The sequence below is a fragment of the Urocitellus parryii genome, chromosome 3 (genome assembly GCF_045843805.1).
Source record: "Urocitellus parryii isolate mUroPar1 chromosome 3, mUroPar1.hap1, whole genome shotgun sequence".
NCBI classification, from domain to species: Eukaryota; Metazoa; Chordata; class Mammalia; order Rodentia; family Sciuridae; genus Urocitellus; species Urocitellus parryii.
The window spans coordinates 213941765-213960559 of NC_135533.1; the positions used below are offsets into that span (position 1 = coordinate 213941765).

An 18795-nucleotide genomic window follows, 5' to 3' on the forward strand; every position below is an offset into this window, starting at 1 on the left:
TGGTTCCATGATTAAGTACCTCTGCATTCAATCCCCAGGAAAGGAAGGAAGGAAGGAAGGAAGGAAGGAAGGAAGGAAGGAAAGAAAAAGAAAGAAAGAAAGAAAGAAAGAAAGAAAGAAAGAAAGAAAGAAAGAAAGAAAGAAAGAAAGAAAGAAAGAAAGAAAAAAGAAAGAAAAAAGAAAGAAAAAAGAAAGAAAGAAAGAAAGAAAGAAAGAAAGAAAGAAATCTTAGCATTTGCTGCTACATAGATGAACCTCTGTGACATTATGTCAAGTGGAATAAACCAGGCTTATGATGACAAATATCAAGGACCAATGAGCTAACTTGCTCACTTATATGTAAGTCTGAAGACGTAGAATTTGTAGACAGAGTAGAACGGTGACTATCAGAGGTGAGGGGTTGAAGGTTAGGTACATGTTGGTCAAGGGCACAAAATTCCAGTCAGAATGAAGAATGCCAAGAGATCACTTGTACATCACAATGAGTACAAGTAATCAATAACAATGAACTGCATACTTGAGAAAAAAGAAAGAATAACATACAGCTTGAAAATTATTTGCAAACACGTATGCAAGAAGCGTCAAGTAGCCAGACAAAGCAATCAATTTTTAGCACAAGAAAAGTACAATGTGTACAATTTCTAAATGAGCAAACTTCCTAAGACAACAAGCACTCCAAAAGGTTCTCAATGACTCAGGAAAATGCACTCAGAAGCAAAATGAATACTTCACAACCAAGAGAATGCTGTACTTTTTATAAAATTGAAAATCGCAAGGATGTCAAGATAACAAAAACTTCACACTTTAGAATGCAAAATTTGCCAATTACAATGAAGAGTTTAGTGATTCCTCAAAAAGTTAAACATACAATTAACATATGATCCAGCTGTTCTACTCCTATCTATATTACCTAACTAATGACAACTAATAACTATAGCCATGCATTGAATAACAATGAGAATAGTTTCTGAGTAATGAATCACAAGGCAATCCTGTCACTGTGCAAACACCATAGCGTGCACCATGTTAACTACCATGGCTGTGACATCACTAGGCAATCCAATGTTATGACCATAATCATAGACAGTCTATCCCTGTGACATGTGACTGCACTCACACATGAACAATGATATTTAAAAACATTTGTGTTTCAGCATAAGAAAGTCTCTTTATTTTTGAGGTCTCAAAGACCAGAGGATGCTCTGCTGAGGAGTCTCCCCAGAGTCCCTTTCACATCCCTGTTCCTCAGGCTGTAGATGAAGGGGTTCAGCATGGGGGTGATCACACTATACATCACTGAGGTGATCAAACGTCTCTGGGAAGCATGGGTCACGGCAGAACTGAGGTAAACCCCAAATGCTGTTCCATAGAACAAGGAGACCACACAGAGGTGAGACCCACAGGTGGAGAATGCTTTGTATTTGTTCACAATGGAGGACATCTTCAATAAGGAGGAGATAATCTGAGAGTAAGAGTAGAGGATCCCAGTCATAGGAATCACACCCAGCAAGGCAGACAACACATGCATAACAACGTAATTGACATGAGTATCAGAGCTGGTTACATCGAGAAGCTGAGTCAGCTCACAGAAGAAATGTGGGATTTCAGTGCCTAAGGAGAAGGTCAGTCGCTTCACCAGTAGAATATGAATCAGGGAGACCCAGAACATGATGAACCAACACAACAGAACCAGGAGGACACAGAGCCGGGGGTTCATGATGACTGTGTAATTCAGAGGGTGGCAGATGGCCACAAAGCGGTCAAAGGCCATCACAGATAAGAGGAAATTATCCATTCCAATAAAAATAATCAAAAAATACACTTGAGTGAAGCACTCTATGTAGGAGATGTCTTTTCTCTGCACCTGGATATTCACCAGCATCTTTGGGACAGTGGTGGAGATGAAACAGATATCAACAAAGGACAGGTTGGAGAGGAAGAAGTACATGGGGGTGTGGAGGTGGGAGTCAGAGCTGACAGCCAGGATGATGAGCAGGTTCCCAAGCACTGTGACCAGGTACATGGACAGGAGCAGTCCAAAGAGAAGAGGCTGCAGTTCAGGATCATCTGAAAGGCCCAGGAGGAAGAACTGTGATACACATGTATGGTTCACTTCTTCCATGCAGTGGGTGTAATTTCTGCAGAAGAAGGTAAAAGCAATATTCAATGATCACTCAGCTAGAAGCTCAGCTAGTCCTCACCTCACGTATCACCCTTGGGATTGTCCTTCATTCCCTGTGAGTCTGCCAAGGAGAATGACTTACTCACCCAAGTGAAAGTCCATTTCTCTTTTAGAAGTATGATCAGACTTTCTTTAAATTAGCAAAAGTGTCTTTTCTCATCTACTTGCAAGTTTTAATTCTCATTTTTAAAAATTTATACACATGAGTTCATGCCTCCTCAATGAAATCCCTCCATAAGAATTACAGAAATTTCTCATCCTTTTCTTGGAAATGTTCATAATTCTTCATACTATATCTCTATAATCATGATTAATCATGGATTTTTACTCTATCTAGACTTTATGCTATGACATGAGACTTGATAGTGATGTGGTAGTTCTCTCCTTTATTTTCTTTCTACATATGTAGTTATTTCTATGACCTATTTATGAGGATTACAAGTTCTTTTGTGCTCAGTAGGAGTCTCAGTAATGCTTGCTGTAAATAGATGCTGTAATTATTATGTTAATGTTACTTTAAAATTCCTCCTTTATGATGTTTTATGTGTGTAAGTTTACCGATATACATGATGTAACTGTGGCTTTAAAACGGTACTCTGGAGTCAGAATTCCTGGAGTAGAGTTTTGCTCCACCAGCATTCCATCGCTGTGATGTTGCGCAAGGCACACAAACTCTTTACCTACCTTTACCTCACCTCTACAGCAGAGGTAGTCAGTGTTCACTCCGTGGTATGTAATATTTCTACTTGTGATTCCTGTGGTACCCGATGGTCATTTACTACACAGGAGCTTTTCTTCTTCACATATCAGTACAACAGGATTCATTGCTATCATTTGGCATTCTCCCTCTGAAACTGAATTCACCATCATGGATGAATTCTGTTCCTTATAAAAGAGCATTTTGGGTGCTTCTTTGACTACTATCTGCATTTCTAATTAATGAAGACACCCATGGTTCCTTCGTTCAGAGAATGCCTGCTGAGTAAACTCTTCCAAGAAGAAGAAGAAGCAGCAGCATGTAGCCCACACCACTTTTAAAATCAAATATAAGGTACTTGTAATAGTGTGTGCTTCTGTGTGGGGTTCTTGGATGGGGTGTATTATATTAAAATCCATCATAGTTAATAACCAAAATATATCTAATAGATTTGACTACAAAATCAAATATGATATAAAATCATTCATTCTAGAAAAGTAAAAGGCAAATTTAAGATTTAAAAAATGAATATTTCTATTCTTCATGACAAAAAGGGTCAGCTTTGTGAATGCCCAAGGAATAAATATAAAGACTGGAAAAAATGATTGAGGACAAATTTTGTCTATGAAGGCAGACAGGAGAGTCTACTCTACATTCAACACAATGTACTTACATTAAAACACTACATATTTGTGCAAAATTCATGAACCTGCCAAGGCAGTCACTACCAACCTCAGCTTTAAATATTTTCCAAAACATACTGGGTTGGTAATTTGAGAAAAGAAAATTGTACTAAGTGTTGAGCATCAGAAACAATTAAACTAACAGTGTATATAGTGTGTACCTTGAAGTGAAATGATAACTAGAACAATAGAGAACTAATAAGAGCTATCGTTTAGGCCAGTAAAAAATAGTGAGGAAATATAATGGTAAAATACATTCAACTTTGAAACAAAATAAGTCATACCTCATCCATAAAAGATCTTCAGTGAGTAGTTAACAATAAATAATTGGATGGAGGAAATCTTAGAAGAACCTATAATACTAGTGAACAATTGGAGGTTCTTAAAAAAATCCTATCATAGAGAGAAGCTCTAGATCCCAAAGAGTGAGAAAAGGACACAGAACACCTGGAAGAGAGGTCCTAATGGAAACTGAAGTGCCTCCAAACTACACAGGTACTCCACACTCATTCCTCATAGACTCCATAAACATGGATCATTCATATTCTTACTATTCTAGAGGTAAAACCCAGTACCCACGTCATCTCCTCTTTCCTTCTTCCTCCGATAGCCTTACAGGGACACACCAGCTCTCTCAGATATTGTCATTGAGGCTTACTCTTCTCCACCATCTGTCCCTGGGAAGCTCACTTGACTCTTCACAGAAGCTGAGACCAGAGAGGTGCAGGCAAGGGGCCAGAGAGACAAGTTGAGTTTAAAGTTTCTACTGTCTCAGGTTTGAATTCTCAGATCTCCTCATTAAGTAAATTGTCCTACTGTCTTTCCAGTTTGCAAACAGTTCACCTCCCTTGAGGGACAAAGGAGATGGCAGGATGGAAATTTTTCAGTTTTGTGTTTATATAGTGGGAGGGATAGATTTGTGTACTCCAAGAAAAATCTCTTTTTTCTTTGTTTTGGTTTAAAAGTCATATTATGTGCTCAAAGGAAATGATTAATTTTCACAAGGAACTAGTCCCATGAACCAGCCAACTCCCTCAATATGTCTGCTTTTAACAATCTTTGGAAACTGTAAAAATAATTTCAGACTCACAAAATTGGGTGGGGAAGAAGTCCTTCCTTTTTAATTTTCCATTGCTCTTTTATTTTTCATGTTTACATGTGTATTTATTGAATATTTATTCAAATTGACAGATAAAATTGTAGATATATATGGGTACAATAAGAAATCTAGAATTATTTTGCATTATGCAATGGTAAAAACTAAAAATCAGCATGTGCATTACCTCATTAATATCTGTTTTAGGGTAAGAATATTTCACATCAGCTCAACATTTTTTAAGAATACAATACATCATCATTAGTTGAATTGCTAGGCCATAGGTCTCTTGAATTGTTCCTCATATTTAAAAGGAATTCTTACCCTTTGTCCAACATTTCCCCAGTATTACCTTCCCAATGCCCAGCCTGTGGCGACCACTCTTCCTCATTCTATTTCTTTTATATCACCTTCTAAAATTTTCCACAAATGAGCGGTCATGTAGTATTTATCTCAGTTAGCCTAGGTTACTTCGATTCCTATAAGGTTCTCCAGGTTTATCCATGTAGTTGTAGATGATTTCCTTTTCTAATTCAGAAATCCCATAAGAACTTTTCAGAATATAAATTTTAAAAAGGGTCAGCAACTAGGAAATAGATATAAAAAAAAGTTCTAGGTATGGAAATATATTTTAGTATGGAAATTAGAATTCATTGTGTTTACATACTACATTTTCTTTATCCACTCCCCTGTTGATGGACAGTTAGATTGATTACATACCTTGGCTATTTTGAAAATCTTGGAAAGCAGCTATCTTTTCAAGATACTCATTTTATTTACTTGGATTCTACCCAGCAATGGTGAATCAGACAGCTCCCGAACTTCCTCATGCTGGAAATAAAATGACCCCTTGCTGTGGAGGGGCACCACTGATACTTTCTCTAACACAGCCTAGCTAGATCTACATGGGTATAGACTCCGATTTTGTTTCTGTAAACTTTAACCAATTCTGTGGGAACCACAGAGAAGCAATCTAGCTGCATCTCTTCAGTTTGATCAAAACTGAAAATGAAATTCTTTTTTCCTTTTCTATTGTTCTCCTATTTCTTGAGAAGGTCATTGGCCAATTTCAGCCAGCCATCAAGCAAGGTGCTGGGCTAGAATTCCATGACCACAAAGGTTGCCACAATACTGGTATTAAAATTTATATTTCCCTCTGATAGCCATGCTTCTCTATGAGAGGGTTTGTATTGAGGGAATTCTTGTAAATAAAAAAAGGAGTTTAAGATTGCTTTGTGCTGGGCATGATAGTGCACACCTGTAATCCCAGTGGCTCAGGAAGATGAGAAAGGAAGATCATGAGTTCAAAACTAGCCTCAGCAAACGTGAGGAACTAAGCAATTCAGTGAGACCTACTGTAGGCCCGTTTTTTATCACTGGGTACCACATTGGGACCCTGTCTCTAAATAAATACAAAATAGGGCTGGAGATGTGGCTCAGTAGTTGAGTGCCCCTGAGTTCAATCCCCAGTGCCCACCCTCAAAAAAAAAAAAAGATTGCTTTGTTTCTGGGTCTTCACTAAAATCAAGGTTACTAAGAGTTAATATAATATCAAGTATAATTCTATGTGCAAAAAAGTATAAAAGTTTCTAGTTGTGTTTCAGTTAAAGTACTATAAAAAGCATAAAGTATTTAATCTTACTAAAATTGAGTAATTTGTCTAAATTCAGAAATCCCATAAGGATTTTTCAGAATATAAATTTTAAAAAAGGGTCAGCAACTAGGAAATAGATATAAAAAAGTTCTAGGTATGGAAATATATTTTAATTGGAAATTAGAAGGAAAAAGAAGGGTTTCTGGATGAGGAAGTCTTTTGTATGACTAATTAAACAAGTTGTAGTGTGTCTAAGTAAGTTACACAAGGTTTTTGGAGGAAAAAATCTCAAAAATAAGGATAAATCTCAAAAATCACAAAAAGGTTTGTGTCTAATTAAGTTGAGTATAATTAGTATTATCAATTAAGGTTATTTAAAGCTTTTTTCCTAAGGTAAAAAATAATATACTGATATAAACAAGAATTTATTTATTAAATTTATTAAAATTCTCTATGTGTTAAAGTAACAATGGTTTCTTAAAACACTAATCTGCTCTTAACTATCAAGATAATTTCTTGAATGCATTAGGTTTTATTGTTTAAGGGAACTAGTAGACTTTTCTAGTAGACTTAGAAAATAATATATGAGAAGTTTGTAAAATAATATTTAAGAAAGAGGCAAAGATCAGGTTCAGAAATAAAATACTTTACCTAAGATTTGTCAAAAGTCTACCTCACCTGAGTTAAGACTCTGCCCTCACCTTATTCCGTGGTAGAATGACTCTTAAGTTAGGCTAAACTTAAGTTCATTTAAATTTAAGTTCTAAATTATAGATTTTTGTTATAAAAATTACTGTGATCTCAAAATAAACAGGGGATATAGTATATAACTATAAACTAAGGTTTGGGATTATAAAAAATATGTTTCTTGGTTCATAGTTATTATACAAACTGATTATGTCTCTGCACTTGTTAATTCCATTTTGTATTTTCCTTGTAAAATATCGTATCTATTGTCTGTTAGTGCTTTGCAGAAGTACACATCTCATAAAACAATATGGGTTAATTTGACAAATTAAACAAGTTTAAGCCATCACCTATAAGATAGACAGACATGGCTGACTTCCAGTACTAATACTGACCCCAATTAAATGGAAGGAGGTAAGTTCTTGTAAAATTATAAACATTAAAGTTAAAACCCCAGTTCTCCTACTTCAAGATTGGTGACACTGGCCTGCTACATGTTTAAAACTAAAACTTGGAGACTAAAGTTAAGAAAATAAAAGGGCCAAGGAAAATAGCCAATATTTGGCTCTTGCTCTTTGAGGTCAGTGTGGACCCAGGGGCCTTCACTAAGGGCGTTGCAACTCTGGTCCCCCAATCAGGGGAATCAATAGGATCATAGAGACCAGGAAGCCAACCAGTGCACATTCTGCAAAAAGGAGGGTAATTAAAGGGCAAAATATCCCTGATGCTTCCATGTGGTCAGAAAGAATCTGACCCATCCTGGCAGATGGCACTAGAGAAACTAAGAGGCTTCTTTCAAGTTCCCAAGAGTGATTCTCTGAAGAATCTTAGTTGACTCTTAACAGTAGATAGAAACAAGGTCAATTTGACTAACGTGGTCTTAAACATCTAGCAAGAGAGTTATAACTAAAACACAGACATACCTGGGTATTTAAAAGGAAAGACAATAGTTTTTAATGTATTTTAAATTGTACAACTTGTGTCAGCCTGCCTAAAGTAAGTAAAGCTGGAGGTTTTAAATGAAGGGTTTTTAGACAGGAGTTGTCTGATAACTATCAAAAGAGTCTGTCAGAGTCACAAGCTATTTTGAATCACTTTGAGATTCCTAACATTCCACGTAAGCAGACTTGGTCTATGTTTACTAGTATGGCATCTAGCCCCAATATTTATCCCTCATACTCGTCTAAATAATGTAATATGGCATATAAAATTACTAATTAACTTTACCAAGAAAGTCCTAAGTGACAGAGATAAAGGGATCTCTAGTAAACATAGAGGTATTGCCAATAGAAAGATATTTTACAAAAGTAAGATGGCATTAAATATCTAAAATAGAGTTCACGAGGATATCTGTGACATTATAAAAAACTAAATGTTATGTATATGTCTCTAACAACTCTGCTAATGTTTCCAATTCCTTAACTGACCTCCACTCACAGATCAGTGGCATGTGAATCCCACTTAGAGCTTTAATGAGTTACCATCTTCATGGTGTCCAGAGACCAGCCAATAATACTGATTGCTTTCACACTGATTGTTTGCAAAAATAATGTTTTGCTGTTTATTTATTATTATGTTAGCATGATCTCACCTCATCCAGTCACCCAACAACAGTCATCATGGCCCTCTGGACTGTCCTAATAATGCTAAATACTGCCCCACCTGATAGAGAATAAAGACTTCAGGTTTCATTCTCCAAAAACCACCCACTTTCAGCAGGAAGTAGCCAAAATGAGTTGGAACCCAAATGCCCTAAGAAGATTTAAGGACCCAAAGTTCTTGAGTGAGGAATGAGACAGAGGTAAAAGTTAGGCAGTCAGTGCAGTAATCAATGATGGGGGTTGAGAGGGTGATGACAGGTTATTGAAGAGAGAACAATGTGTTGCTAATGGTTAACCCTACACTCTTGCTGTCATTCACATATGCATGGAAGAAAAAGAAGACAATGATTAAAGAGGGGGATTCCAGGGTTATAAGAAATTAAATCACACTCTCTCTCATGGGTTTTCAGCTCGAGTCCCCCTTCTCTTTGGAGAAGTCTATCTCTATCCCTTTCCTAAATAAAACATGCTTGCTACCCTTGCCTCGGCATTTCTTGAGTGTTAATTCTTTAACACTGAGGAAGAAGAACCCTTTCCTGATCACCACTTGATAGATATGACTGTGATGTCTTATCTGTTTACTTAAGCCTTTTACAGGTCTTTTCCTATAGTTACTGGAATAGTGAAATCTGTTCAAATTCTCTACACAGATATTTGTTCCAATCACATTCTCCAAGACATTTCATGAACAAGTGCCCTAATTTCCAAGTTGGCTTCCTAGAAACATAAATGCCAATAAGAACAGTGACCCATGAGAGCTTATTCATCATGAATAAGCATTAGAATTTGGGGAAGACTTGCCTTAAGTATGAGAACTGAAAAACCATGACTAGGGCTCCATCAACCATAATCATTACTTTCTCACCTATTTCTCTGGTGAAGGCGATCCCCCACTCACTGTCTTGACAGGGTCACAGTGAGAAAAAGTGTTGGCAAAGCCGCTCTCCCACTGTCTTGACAGGGTCACAGTGAGGATGAATGCTGGCAAAGCCACTCTGGTTGGTGGGTAACCGAAACCATGAGACCCTTTTTTATGTAATTGGGACTTTGCATTTTCATGCTTATGTTTCTGGCAGGAGGCATGAGTATGTTAAATGCCAAACAAATTAAATTTCAGATGGCTAGAACAGAACAGGTAGTTCATGCCTTGGAGGCTGTTCTACTACCCCTCAGCATATCAAGGACAAAGTAGAAGGCTATTCTTCTATCTTAGTACATTGTGGACAAACCTGATAACGGACAACAATCATCCTCTGAAAGGTCATGAGAATTTTAGGCACCACATTGATTATATCAACTAGAACCCAAGCCCATATTTCTGGCCTCTTAGAAAACCTAATCAGTATGCTTATTTTATAAAGTTCACCACATGTAGTCTCATTTTTACATTTAAGAAAGTTAAAACATATAAAGATATATTCTTTTCTTTTTATAAATTCTTTCTTACTTTACATAGGGATATATGATGAGCATAGTTAATATTGGTGGAAAGTGGATTGATTTTTAGAACTTATTTTCTATTGAGAAAGATTATAAAGATATGAGAACTAGTGCACCTTGACTGAGAAACAAAGAAACTCTTTGAAAACTAGTGCACCTTGACTAAGAAACAAAGAAACTCTTTGAGAAAGCAGTTCAACCAGTTTTATGAGAATAAATTTAGGAATTAATTAAAATAGCTTTGTAAGACACAGTTTTAGAATAATGTTAGAAATATTATTTTATTTAGATTCTTAAGTTTAGAAATTCTTAAGTCTTTAGTTGCATAAGTTTCCAATGTTTTAAGAATGATTCATAAACTTTAGGATATTTTAAATATAAGATTTAAAGGGACTTTTTTAGATGGGAATTTTAAATTAGAAATAAAGTACAAGTGTACTTTAGGTTAATGATTGGTAGGAGACTTAGAGTCTGGTTACATAGTTTGGCATTAGTTAATAAGAAAATAATATATCTTGGGAAAAATAATAAATCTTGGGAAAATCTGAAAAATGTAAATTAGTGACGTATTTTATTAATGATTCTGTACTTTTATAACTGAAGGTCATATCCTGGAAAAATGTAAATTAATGTACCCTCAATCATGGTTAAGGAAATGTCATGTCTTGGCAAAGTTTTAAATTATATAATTAATGACGTATTCTGAATCTATAATGATGAGAAAAATTGTAATAAAAGGGGACCCAGAGAAAGCTGCTTTAGCTCTCTCTCTCTGGAGATTGCTGGAACGGAACGACTCCTGTCTCATCTTTTCGCCGACGCCACTCATCCTTCAGGACTCCCTGGACCCCGCTAGGGCAGGACCCCGGCATTTCTCTATAAACATAATTGCCTTCCTTGCAATGCCTTTTAGATAAGCAGAACACCTGAGTGTCATGTTTCACTGCCAAATAGATATAATTAATGATGTGATTCACAAACATATCTAGTGAAATTTCCAGGAATGAATTTAATAAAAAGAAAGTAATTTGGAGACCTAGCTCACACCATATATAACCCCAAAAATCCAATAGTTTAAATATTATCGGTAAAATCATAAATCTTTTAGAATAGACCTGAATATTACATCTTCACCTTGGATTTTTGAAATGACCCAAATTCATTTAAAAAAAGCAAAAAACAAACAAAAAAAACAACAAAAAAGTTATGTTGCTCTTAAATAAATTCAAAAATTTATACACACCAAGACACACTATCAAGGAAATGGAGCCTAACAGAGGCATAAAATGGACATAAAGACAATGGAACAGGATAGCAAGCCCAGAAATGAATGCACCAGTTTATGGATCAATTCATAATTAAACTATTTTTGACAATAATGTCAAGAACACATGGTTGGGGGAGGAGAAATGTGTTCAGTCAATGATTCTAGGAAAACTGGATATCCATATATAGAAAAATGAACATAGACCCTTTGTGACAACATGCTCATAAAAATGACTAAGAATTCGAGATTCTAATGTAAGACCTGAAATTATAAAACTATTAGAAGACAACTAGAGAAAACACTATGATATTGGTTGAGACAATGATTACTCACTTATATGTATTTGAATGTGTCTGGATAGATAGATAGATAGATAGATAGATAGATAGATAGATAGATAGATAGATAGATATACACAAATATCTAACAAGTATATGAAGAAAATGCTCACTGTCACTATTCATTAGTTTAATGCAAAGTAAACTGCAAGGAGACATCATCTCACACATTAGAGGGGATATTGTCAAAAACACAGATGACAACAGGGGCCGGTGAGTATATGGAGAAAAAGGAGCCTTAAATGTCATTATAGGCAACATGATGTTGTTCCAATGACACAAAGCTTCCATTAGACAGAAATAACTTCAATAGATTTCTTGCACATCAAGGTGGGCATAATTAACATTAAACTCTATGTTTGAGGAAAAGGGAATACTAACATACAGAATGGAAAAATATTATTAAAACATTCATCTGATAAGGGTCAAGTATCCTGACAAAATAATGAAATTTTAACAGGAAAAAAGTATAATCTACACAATTACTAAATGAGCTAAGATTTAATAAGGCATTTCTGCATAGAAGATGCATTAACTTCAAAGAAGCACCTGAAAAGATGCTCAATGACTCACAGGGAAACACAAATCAAAAGCAAATGAGGTGCTACTTCAGAGTCAAGAGTGGCATACTTTTTATAAAATTATATATCACTAATATTGGCAAGGATGCAAGAAAACAGAACCTCCATACATTAAAATATAAAATTTGCTGGCCACAACGAAAACCTGCATGGTAATTCTGCTAAGTGAAATACCACACAATCAAGCTGTCCCATCCGTATATACATTACGGTAAAATTAGAATCATGTAGTCACACACTGTTTAACAATGAGAATATATTCTGAGAAATGAACATTAGGCAATTTTATCAGTGTTCAATCATCCTGCAGTGCACTTACATAAACTATCATGACTGTGACACCACTAGGCAATCCAGTTTTATGGGATCACCATCACACAGACAGCCTGTCATTCACCAAAGCATCATTAGTGCAACACAAACAATACCCAATTGTGCATATCCAGAGCAGTAATTTACTAATAGTTAAAGGTGGAAATAACCCACATGTCCATCAATGGATAAACAACTTGTGGTGTATACTTAAAGTTGATCTTTAGCCATAGTAAAGAAGATAGTTAACTTTAACCTACAAAAGAGCCCAAAGAAATGAGGAAACTAAGGAAGGAGGGAATGAAAGAAGGAGAAAATATGAAGATAAGAAGGAAGAAAGGGGAAATTATAGATCAAAAATAATTAAGCAGTTGGGTATGTAATCCCAGTGGCTCGGGAGGTTGAGATAGGAAGATTGTGAGTTCAAAGCCAGCCTCAGCAAAATCGAGGCGCTAAGCAACCCAATGAGACCCTGTCTGTAAATAAAATACAAAATAGGGTTGGGGATGTGGCTCAGTGATTGAGTGCCCCTGAGTTCAATCCCCAGTACCCCTCCCCCAAAAAAAGAATGAAATAATCTTTCAGAATATCATAGGCATTATATTACTGTGTAACAGAGAAACACATACTCTTTTAAAGCTGGATTGTATCCTTAATATTCAAAATCCAATCACTGCTGCTACAAAAACCAGGAAAACAAGGGTATTAGGGTGTGCTCATTTTTAGCTTCCTGTTTTAGTCCATCCAATGTGTTGCTTCTCTTCAGAAATCACGTGAAGAAATAAAAACAGAAAATGTCTCAAATCCCTCCAAAATGAATATATACACAAATATGGAGTCACAAGCACAGCCTGGTAGCACTTTGTTCTAATGATTTTCATTTATTCCAGAGACAAAAGAACAAAATCACATTAAGGTGGAGAATATTCATGCCATAATTTTTCAGGAAACCATGTCTTCATTTGATATAAGTTCTTCATGTCAAGTCGGAAATCTAGAAATGCCTGTGAGAAAACTTACAAAACTTGAAATCTTATGGGCTACATACAGAGGAGAAAATTAAAAAGAAAACACTGAAGGAGTTGTTAGGGAGGTATACAAAAATCTACAGAAGCAAAGGCATAGGGTATAGAAGAAATCAAATGCATGTTTTAGGAAAGAAACAGAGCCTGGAGCTGGACATTGAAACACAACATTTGCCCTACAGGCCACACTGTCCCTCTACTTCTCAGGTCAGTCATTCCTTAAGGATCAGAGGCTGCTCTGATGAGGAGTCTCCCCAGGGCCCCCTTCACATCCTTGTTCCTCAGGCTGTAGATGAAGGGGTTCAGCATGGGGGTGACCACAGTGTACATCACTGAGGCAACTGTGCTTCCCTGTGGAGAATGGGTCACAGCAGAGCTGAGGTAAACCCCAAGTGCTGTTCCATAGAACAAGGAGACCACACAGAGGTGGGACCCACAGGTGGAGAATGCTTTGTACTTGCTCTCCATGGAGGACATCTTCAATAAGGAAGAGACAATCTGAGAGTAGGAGAAGAGGATCCCTGTCATAGGAATCATGCCCAGCAAAGCAGTTGACACATACAAAAAGATGATATTGACGAGGGTGTCAGAGCTGGCCACCTTGAGAAGCTGAGCCACTTCACAGAAGAAATGTGGGATTTCAGAGCCCATGGAGAAGGTCAGTTGTTTCATCAGTAGAATATGAATCAGGGAGACCCAGAACATGATGAGCCAAGATGTCAGAACCAGGAGAACACAGAGCCAAGGGTTCATGATGACTGTGTAGTTCAGGGGGTGGCAGATGGCCACAAAGCGGTCATAGGCCATCGCCGTCAGCAGAAAATTATCCACTCCAAGAAACATAAGGAAAAAATACACTTGAGTCATGCACTCTGTGTAGGAGATGTCATTGCTATGTGCCTGGATGTTCACCAGCATCTTGGGGACCGTGGTGGAGATAAAGCAGATGTCAGCCAAGCTCAGGTTGGAGAGGAAGAAGTACATGGGGGTGTGGAGGTGGGAGTCAGAGCTGACAGCCAGGATGATGAGCAGATTCCCAAGCACTGTGACCAGGTACATGGACAGGAAAATCCCAAAGAGGACGGGCTGCAGTTTGGGATCATCTGAGAGGCCCAGGAGGAGGAACTGTGACAGGACTGTGTGGTTCTCAGCTTCCATGTTGCTAGTGTATCTCTTACAGAAGCAGGTAAAGGTAAGTTTCAATGAATAGCCATCTGGAATCCCAGTTAATTAGACCTTTATGAGCTCTCCCTAGGATGGAGATCCTTCATCCTTAGTTTCTCCTGCCAGTGAGTGTGATTTTTCTCAACCATGTGGCAGCCCATTTCTCCTTTAAAGTGTATAATCACATGGACTTTCTTTAAATTACCAGAAATCAAAAGTGGATATCCACATGTAGACAATCGTAACTAGATTCCAAGACATTAAATTGAGTCGTAAAAGTTTGAAAGAATCATTGGGAAATAGGGGTATACAGTTCAAGATACTGTCACAGGCTATAGTTTCCAGAATAGGTCTCCAGTAGTTCAGGAAACAAAAGCAAGTACTGACAAATGCAATGACATTATGCTAAAACCTGCACAGCAAAGGAAACAATAGAGTGAAGAGACATCCAGAGAATGGAGACAAATCTGCTAGGTATTCATCTGACTGAGGATTAAAATCCAGGATATATAAAGAACAAAAAAAATAACAGTAAAGAAAAAGGATCCAATCAATAAATGGGTACAGGATCTTACTCTACAGACATTTCTCAAAAGAATTACAAAAGACCAATAAATACATGAAGAAATGCTCAACATCTACAGTCTTCAGGGAAATGCAAATCAAAACTTCACTGAGATCTAACCTCACTGGAGTCAGAATGGGTTTTATCAACAAAATAAAAATAACAAATGTTAGTGAGGGTGTCCGGGGGAAAAGACCTACAAACACTGTCGGTGGGAATGCAAATCAGTACATCCACTATGGAAAAGAGAATGGAGGTCCCTCAAAAAACTAAAATTGACTTCCACATAATTCAGCTCCTGGTATAGCCAATGAAATTGGACTCAGCATGCAAAAGAGGTGCGTGCATACGTAATATTGATCATAACTCTATTTACAGTAGGAACTTTATCAAGTCAGACTAGGTGTCCATCCACAGATGAGTGGAGAAGGAAAATGTGGTCCATACTCACAAAGGAGAATTACTCAGCCACAGAGAAGAATGGAATAAGCCAGACATAGAAAGACAAGCATTGCATATTTTCTTTCAAGTGTAGAACTTAAAAAAAGGAAAAGTCCTGAAAATAAAGAAAGTCCTAGCAATAAAGGAGTAAGAGGGCAAGGGGGAAGAGAGGGGGACATGCAGTGGGGAGAGGATACCAGGGATGGTGGATGTGGTCAATGCACGATGCAAGTATGTAAGGAAATGTCACAGTCAAACCTATGAATCTGCACAATTAATATGCACTAATAATTATTATTTTATAAATAAAAAAATTAACAAAAATTGTTCTCTTTTATCATCAAGTCACAGGATTTAACTATATCTTTTCTTCAATTCCCTTTTTAAATCTATGGACATGAGCTAATGTTTTCCTCAATGTGACCCAACAATAGGAACTGAAGATCTTCACATGTTTTTGTTATATTATCTGTGCTTGTTGTGGATTTTTATTTCAACAATCTTTATTCTGTGACTCAGCACTTAATAGTGCTGTGATAGTTCTCTTGCAGTGCCTTATTTTTTTCTCTAAATATGAAGTTATTGCTATTACCACAATTGTGAGGTAAAAATGCTGTTCTGCTTCAGAGAAGTTCAGTAAACTATAGCTATTGTAGTTACTACAAAAAATTATGTAAAAACCCCTCCTTTGTGATTCTTTGGATATATACATCTCTCAGTGGATCCTGTAGAGCTGTGATTTAAAAATGGGATTCTGAAGTCAGCCTTCCAGGAGTAGAGTTTGCTCTACCAACACACCATCTCTGTGACCTTGAGAAAGTTATTAAATGATCTTAATTATAACAGCAGATGTACATCTACTACATGATATGAAGAGTAAAATTTAATTATATAGTGTAACTAAATTTCTGCTATGGTTCCTTCCTTTGACTTAAAATTGGCATCTCATAAATGTCAGCTTCTGTATTTAACATGTCAATAAATCTGTCATTTAGCAAAATCCCTCAAACTATGGTAGTAATCAAGGGTGGAATTCTCACTCATGTAAGCTCAACAACTCTTGCCCTCCTGATTGCCATAAAGCACAATTAATGAAGATCTCTAAAGGTTCTTTCAGAGAATATCTGCTGGATGAATTGTTCTAAGAGGAAAAAGGATAGGGACCACATGGATCAGGGGGTGAGGGGTGGGAATCACACCACCATAACAGTCTAACCCAAGGCAGGTCTGAGGTGCATTCTCATGTGTCCATAGTCTTGAGAGACGATATATTAAAATCAATAGACTTAATGGCCAAAATATTTAATTGATGAATTTGATCTAAAATATTCCAAAATCAAAAGGCAAGTTTGAAATTTTAAAATGTGTTTATGTTCCATGACACAAAAGGTCATTATTAGGAACACCTAGAGGAGGAACATTAGCTCAAGATGGAAAAAAAAAAACTAGGGGCCAATTTATCCTGTGGAAGTGGTTTGGAGGTTTACTCTGAAATAGGAATGTTTGAGCCAGGAGAGGAAGAAGCATTCATTGTTAAACGGGGGACATAGGAAAGAAGAACAATTGTAGGTGGAGAGAACAGAATGTTCAGTTACCCTCTCAGATGTGAGCCGGTACTAGAGGGATTAGGGAAGCCAGTGTGAGGGAGAGCAGGAGATGAGGGTTAGGAAGGTCAGCAGGGACAGAATGTGCAAGGCCCACTGTGGAGCTTCTGTGGCCTTTACAACCCTCTCAGTTGGTGTTCATTTTTGGCTCTGACAATTTGGGGTTATTACTTGTCCAGAGATTTCAATGGTATTGTCACATGATAGGTGCTGAACAAACACAACACATAATATAGATTCATAATATATATTAAGATCAAAATGCCTAGCAGAAAACTAAAAGGAAATCTTCCAATTTCTCATATACCTGAATAGAGACACAGAATCAAATAGCGAAGTTAAATAAAATGTATTCGTATCTACTTTAAACAGTAAAACAGGACTAAAAGAAATACCGATTTCAGGTACAGAAGCCAGTTTAAAACAAAATAATCTGTCACAAACTACTTCAATGATGTGAAGTCATAAACATAAGCTCGATATATGCATGGATTTGAGAAAATCCTCCTGCCATTACTACAGGTAGCAGCCAGGGCTGAGGCTGGCGGTGAATGAAGAGACCAAGCACAGTCCCTAACCCAGTAAAAAATGGTTGTTTTCAGACAACATCTAAGAGATGCTGGCTTATGTACAGTCTCTTTGTTAAATTCATAAGCATGCCAATGAAGTCTCCTCCAGATTCAACTGTTAAATATTGAAGGGGATTGATAAATATAAGAAGAGAATATTGGACTGAGTATTGAACATCGGAAACAATTATGCCAATGTTAGATTACAGATTACCTCAAGGCAAAATGATAACTTGAGCAATATTGAACCAAGAGCACTTGCCTAGGCATGAGTGAGTTCCTAGGTTAGATCTCCAGACTCACAAATAATGAATGAATAAATAAAGATGAAGAAATAATGAGATCTATCAGTAAGTCAAATATGCAAATACAAATAATCAAGAGATGTAACCATAAAAAAATCAAATTTAGAATAAAATAATCAATACATGATGCATAATAGCATTTAACAGATAAATAACGGGAGGCTGGAAACCTGACAGCAACTATAGGAAAGAGTCGGGAGGAGTTGGAGATTCTCCAGAAATTAACTCTTTTAGGAGAGGGGATCTAGATTCCAAAGAGTGAGAAATAGATTGAAGAGAAAGATCTCAGTGGGGACTAGAGTGCCTACAAAGTACAGAGATTTCACCTTCACAGCCTAAAGAAATATGAAATCCTATTTCCATTTCCATTGTTCTAGAGGCAAAGCCCAGTATCCACGCTGTCTCCCATTTTCCTTCTTCTTCTTCCAGCCTTACCAGGACACACCAACTCTCCAGTGAGTCTCTCTGAAGCCTCTCTCCTCTTCAGCCTGTCCATAGAAAGTGGACTTATGTTTTTAGACAGGCAGATACCAGAGAAGTTCAGGTGGGGAGTACCAGGAGCATTATTAAATTTTCTCCTCTCTCAGGGTTTGGATTCTCAGAGCTCCTCATTAAATAAATTGTTCTATAGTCTTCCCACTCTC

The 18795-nt window shown here is 36.9% G+C and overlaps 2 protein-coding genes across 2 annotated transcripts; both read right to left on the minus strand.

The window, feature by feature from the left end:
- Positions 1–1183: 1183 nt before the first annotated feature.
- LOC113176740 (olfactory receptor 7D11-like) lies at positions 1184–2122 on the minus strand. The gene has a single exon (XM_026381267.2). The coding sequence runs from the start codon at positions 2120–2122 to the stop codon at positions 1184–1186; it is 939 nt and encodes a 312-aa protein (XP_026237052.2).
- Positions 2123–13722: 11600 nt separating this feature from the next.
- Positions 13723–14661, minus strand: LOC113176736 (olfactory receptor 7D4-like). Its single transcript, XM_026381264.2, has one exon. The coding sequence runs from the start codon at positions 14659–14661 to the stop codon at positions 13723–13725; it is 939 nt and encodes a 312-aa protein (XP_026237049.2).
- Between the last annotated feature and the right edge of the window lie 4134 nt (positions 14662–18795).

Coding starts and splice junctions, on each gene's coding strand:
- LOC113176740 (XM_026381267.2), bottom strand. CDS start 2,122: ATGGAAGAAGTGAACCATACATGTGTATCACAGTTCTTCCTCCTGGGC.
- LOC113176736 (XM_026381264.2), bottom strand. CDS start 14,661: ATGGAAGCTGAGAACCACACAGTCCTGTCACAGTTCCTCCTCCTGGGC.